The 5,769-nt window shown below is 40.9% G+C and overlaps 1 protein-coding gene across 1 annotated transcript; it reads left to right on the top strand.

Moving 5' to 3' along the window:
* The first annotated feature begins 4,826 nt into the window (after positions 1–4,826).
* Positions 4,827–5,162, top strand: rprml (reprimo-like). The gene has a single exon (XM_063470802.1). It carries the CDS (start codon positions 4,827–4,829, stop codon positions 5,160–5,162), a length of 336 nt encoding a protein of 111 aa, XP_063326872.1.
* Positions 5,163–5,769: the final 607 nt, after the last annotated feature.

The following is a 5,769-nucleotide window of genomic DNA, read 5'->3' as shown; positions in this document are numbered from 1 at the left end:
CCTTTTTGTAAACAGTCACTGTGCCTCCACCTCTGCCTGACGTCCGTGGCGAGTTAAAATAGCAACAATCCACAGGTAAAAGTTCAGATACAACACTGGACTCACCAACACTCAGCCACGTCTCAGTCACACACATGAAATCCAGATCACGGGCACTGAATAAGTCCCGAAGAATAAAAGTTTTGTTTAAAAGTGATCTGGCGTTCACCAGGCCAATCCTAGCGGGAGCTGGAGTTGGCGCTCGGGGTTCAGGAGGTCCAGAAACCCGCCGCAGCGATCTCAGGTTCCGATAATGTTGACAGCGGAGGTTTAGCCTGGGAGGGCAGCGAGGCCGAGGAGCATCATCATCAAAGCCGACCACAGGCACCAAACAGGCATCAACAGGATCCAGAAAACGCCGAGACGCAAACAACCTTGGAAATAATCCATGCACTGGTCGGAAAACAGCAGAATAATTCTTTAGGTAAACCTTTAGCTTCACCAGGCGACCGCTTCGTTTACCCCGGCGACGATGACGCTTTCGCCGGGAAGGTAGCGTGGGAACCCGGTACAGGTAAGCCGGGGTTTCCGATTCAAATGGGGGCAGGGGTTGCTGCCCACCAGCTCCAAAGGACACAATATTTTGGACCACAGGTTTGAGGTCCAATAGTGTCTGGCGATCATACCTCAGCAGAGACTTTGTTTCTTGGATGACACAAATTAGAAATAACATAAACAGGAACAAACTTGGCAGTGACAGACGAGCAGCCACACACACCGGCGTCATCTTGACACATGACCCTCTTGAGTTCAAAATACTCAAATAACCTCCACAGTCACCAGCTCTCAATCCAACAGAGCAACGAGGATATCTTCACCAACTCTATGAAGGTCTCTTGTCAATATGGAGTGTTGTAACATTTGGAAGATATTTTCTTGGTGCACTCTGGGTGGCTGACAAGATTTAAATTTCTGAACGTACCTGAGTATTGCTGACAAACACTCCTTTATAACCAGCATGTACCCACCTTTTGATGGGTGCAAGATAACATGCTATGTCACAAAATCAACTCAAACTGGTTTCCTGGACATGACAATGAGGTACCTAAATTATTCAAATCACCTCCACAGTCACCAGATTTCAAGAGATTCATGGCATGGATATGCAACTGAGAACTGTGGCTCCAGAACGCAGAGGTTAGCACATTTGGCTATCACATAAGAGATCCCTAGGGACTGAGAGGAGACAAAAATCCCTGGGAGGGTTGCATCAGGAAGGAAATTTGGTGTTAAAATCTCTCCCAAATCAAATATGATTATCCATCTGCTGTGGTGACCACTTGTGAATGAGGGAGCAGATAAAACAAAATTATGTGCAGCTGGCATCTGTGTGATGCAATCATGTCAAAATGGACCAAAATCACAGAGGAATGTTTCTGACTCCTTCTTGAATCCATGCCTTGAGGAATTAAAGTAGTTCTTAAGGAAAGGGGGGATGAAACTGCTAGCAAGGTATACCTAATTAAGTTTATATTGTATACCTGATCAAGATAATAAAGTTAACTTTGATGTGACAGATCCACCAATAATACATGAGTTAATATTATGGGGCATAATTAGCTGATTAAGTAGTTTAGCAAGTTAGCTGGACAGCAAGCATTTCCTCTCAGGTAATAGTTTTCTTCAGCTATCAAACTAAGGTTAGCCAAGTAGCTGTAACTTGGTTACACTGCTGGAATTTAGTTATTTCACACCAGATCAGCCCCATGAATTTTGATGACCTGGCTGACCCCATCCACAGAAAACAAATTTATCAGCCTGTGTTTAATCTACAAGAAAAGCCGAAAACATTTTCTTCTGTGATAATTTATTTATTCATATTTAATATCAAAAAACACTTATTAAATGGAAATGGAAATTAATCCTTCCATGTGTTTTTTAATTTGCTAATAACTGGACATATTAGAAATCTCATAATTAATGGGGAGGATGTTTTGAGGAATTTTGGTTATCTTTGTGTTGGAAGGGTTTGAAAAGGTGAGTGTAGGCCCTGTGTCAGCAACTCAGAGAAAAAATGATGTATGGGTAAGGAACGGTGGGGACGTGGGTGGGGTCAAACACCAAATCTTTGTTGCTAGGGATGTCTTCACTTAGTTTGTGTTGCTAGGCTGCCAATTCCCTCATGTTAAGTGGAAACATTTCCCCCCCCCTCTCCTCCGTCCAGGCACCTCACCGCTCCCTCCCTCTCTTTCTCCTCTAAACCAAAATAACTTCACCAACCATCTGTCACTGGGCTCACAGGTCTACTGTTGCTTAGGAACAAGTCGGGCACTCACATTCATGTATGCATTCTCATATGAATATATTTTCATCTACAGTTATACTAACAATAACCTCCAGTTATGTCTCTTCCTGTGACTGGTGCATCAATGAAATCTGAGGCATTCACAGGAAAGCCTCTGACGCTCTGCCGAGTTTGAAGTTTAAATAAGCAACAGGTTAATGAAGTCTGAGAGGCTTCTAACATGCAAAACTTCTTGAAAAACCACTTAATAATGACACGACGAGCTCTTTGTACTTGTGCGTCAGAATTTGCTAATTAGTTCAGAAGAATAACTGAAGTTTCCTCCTGCTGATTTTGCAACTACTTTTTCCTCATTTGCACATTCTTTGAAGTTCTGTAGTTTAAAGCCTCGAGGAAGCATTGGTAGGTTTGAACTGTAGTGGAGGATTTACATATTGACAGAGAGATTAGGTGTAAGTACAAGCTGCTTTCTATAATCACACTAAAGTGAATAATAGAACAAAGTCAGATTGTACAGCACTGATTTACATGCTGGCAATCAATTTGCAGCAACCAAATCGAAAGGCTAATGAGATGATTTGATCTTATTGTACACAAAAAAACTACTCATTGTTCTTCTGTTGTCAGCCGTTAATAAATTATCTGAAAGTAAACCACCCCCAGGCTCATGGAAAGTATTTGTGATTGAGCGAATCATTGTTTGTACACATGCCTGTCAGTCGCTGGTTGAAAGCTGCTTACCCAGAAATCAGGAGCACCCTAAATTGAATTTCATGGCCTTTGTTTTTAGACAAACAGAAGATTAATCTGACAGACTCTGCACACAACTCTTGGTGAGTTTTATAATGTGTGAGGATGACTTTTATTTTCTTTCATTAATCTGCTGAAATGCATCGCGGTTATCTCACAACCAAACAAGTGAGGTATTAGAATAAAATAGAAAAAACTTTTTTTTTCTTTGCTTTAAAATTTGAATGTGCTTGTGCATAACTGTGTCATATATCAGCAGTTTGAGGAAGTCACAGCAGCTGTGAGATAATAAATATTAAATTGGTGCCTAGTCAGCCAAGGCAGCTTAATACTCTCTACTTTGATTATATTTCTTCTTTTCAGCAATTTTTAAAGGTTAATTTCTGATTAAAACTCCTACATCTCAATAAGAAACTCCACAAATACTTTCATATATTTGTCACTGACTAAAATGAAACCTCACATTATGTGTGAATGAGTGAAGGAGGATAACATTATTAATATAGAAAGATATTCCAGTATATTAAAAAATCTTTAACTGATACAATTGCATGAAAGCTCTCATTTCTGTTTCATGCCACCAACAGTTTACACCTGAACGTCAAAGTAATATTTGAGTAACACATTCCAATAAATATGAGCTCAGAAATTTAATTTCAGCAGCAGCCTGGAGGAAAACACAGAGAAGTTTATTAGTTCAAGTCTTCATTTCCAAGTTACAGCTTGCAAATACTGCTGCCTCTCTCACCTCCTAAGCCGCAGTCACATCTTACTCAGAAAGAACAACAATTAAAAAAAACCCCAATTAGACTCAATTAATACCTCTCAGTTATTTTTCAGTGCAGGTGGCAGTCAACTTATTTCTCACTGAACACAATGTTCATCGAGGTAAATATTTTCCCAAGAAGCCACCACAGTTAATATATGTCTCAATCAGTACTAGGGAGATTTGTACAGCCTTTGAAATGTGCATACATGGATATTATGTTCCTCGAGGAGATCAGAATATCTTTTAATAAGCAATTTAACCCCATTCGTGGTGTATCTGAAATACCTTTACATGCTTTTTAACAAACATTTTCACATTTGTAAAGATAGAACTGTTACACTACTCAGATCGGTATAAAAACAAACAAACAAACAAACAAAAACAATAAAAATGAATTTGAAACAGGTGGCAGTAAAAAAAACAAGTAGGGAAAACTCTTCTTTTTTCTTTCTTTCTTTTTTCTTTCTTTCCTTCCTTCTCTCCTTTTTTGTGTATTCAGTAGCCCTTTATGGAAAGCCACCTGACCGCATTCTCTATTGAGGAGCGGTGTTGTGGTCCACGGAGAATTCATCATCACTTTAAAAGGCACGAGAGATTTGGCACAGTGGAAGAAAACGCTCGCAGGCGAGCTCGGGTGCGCAGGGAGTGTCTCTTAATACACCATCGGGAAACACCATTTTGCACTTTCCTTCCTGTGCAGAAGACTCGCTAAGAATTAGAGAAACTTGGACTCTGAATTAAAGAAACTTACCATAGTTGGGTTATTACTTGATCCGACACTCTCTGACTGTAGCGGTCCGGTGATGTGGATGTGGTCATTACGCACCGAAGCTTTGGCAAAGCTCGATGTTTGGCTGCAGAACTGGACTTCAAAAGCTTGTTATTTCTCGATACCTTCCGCTTATTTTTTGTCTCAGTAGTCATATGACACTAAGTTTTGCTTGGAGTCGGGGTTTTAATGGTGACACTGTCTGCCTACCAGTTGGAGTCGCGTGATTTGCTGCTAACAACCCACAACAAAAGATGAATGTTTCCCTCTTCAACGTGACCCAGGACGCAATGTTTAACGGCAGTCAGAGCCTCGCTGGGACCCTGGCAACATACTCCGGCAACGCAACTGACAGCGTGGTGACCGGCGACGGCGGAGGGTCCCTGGTACTGCTGCAAGACGAGCGCAAACTCTTCGTGATGCGTGTGGTGCAAATCGCAGTGCTGTGCGTATTGTCACTCACTGTAGTGTTCGGTGTATTTTTTCTTGGGTGCAACCTGATGATTAAGTCGGAAAGTATGATCAACTTTCTGGTAAGGGACCGGAGACCCTCCAAAGACGTGGAAACTGTCATGATTGGGCTCAGCTAGTTCACCTAGATGGAGAGGTGGATGGAGAACCGGTATGGGGATCTGTTGCACATTTCGAACAGCAGATCAAGATCTATATCTGCATGTACTTATCAAAGTGTGTCCTTGTGACTAAGATATGCAAAAACATGACCTTCCGAAAAAAAGGACTACAGGAAAGTAGTCCAACGACCAATGTTTGTGCGTAAAGTCTGTGCGTAAAATAAGGGCAGCTGTTTACACGTGGGCCGATCTGTTGAATATTTTGAGTGAATTTATCGTTGCCAACTTGAACAAAGTAAAAAACATGTTTACAAGCCGTTACCTCATTTTTGATTTGTTTTTTTTTCTTCTGGTAAATTTCGAATGATTATTAATGTTTGGTTTAAAAAAATGTCCAAAAGCATGATTGTGAATTTTTATAGTTCCACGCCTGCCAGTGTACTCTGTGGACGTGATGGATGTGTATGTGTGTATTCTCTATACAAAGTTTATTTTTCTTTTCTTGTTCTTGTTTGGTACACTTTGAGTATGAAAAGCCTTTCGGGTTTTCAACAAACTTCGTTACAGCTTTATGGAGTGACTCTGGTCCTACTTGGCATGCTCGCTAACTGCTCTGTAAAGTGAC

Source organism: Pelmatolapia mariae, linkage group LG4, assembly GCF_036321145.2.
Source record: "Pelmatolapia mariae isolate MD_Pm_ZW linkage group LG4, Pm_UMD_F_2, whole genome shotgun sequence".
Classification (NCBI taxonomy): Eukaryota; Metazoa; Chordata; class Actinopteri; order Cichliformes; family Cichlidae; genus Pelmatolapia; species Pelmatolapia mariae.
This window is presented reverse-complemented; position numbering and strand designations above follow the sequence as displayed.

Bases quoted from the DNA above. Each gene is read 5' to 3' on its own strand.
- rprml (XM_063470802.1), top strand. From the start codon at position 4,827: ATGAATGTTTCCCTCTTCAACGTGACCCAGGACGCAATGTTTAACGGC.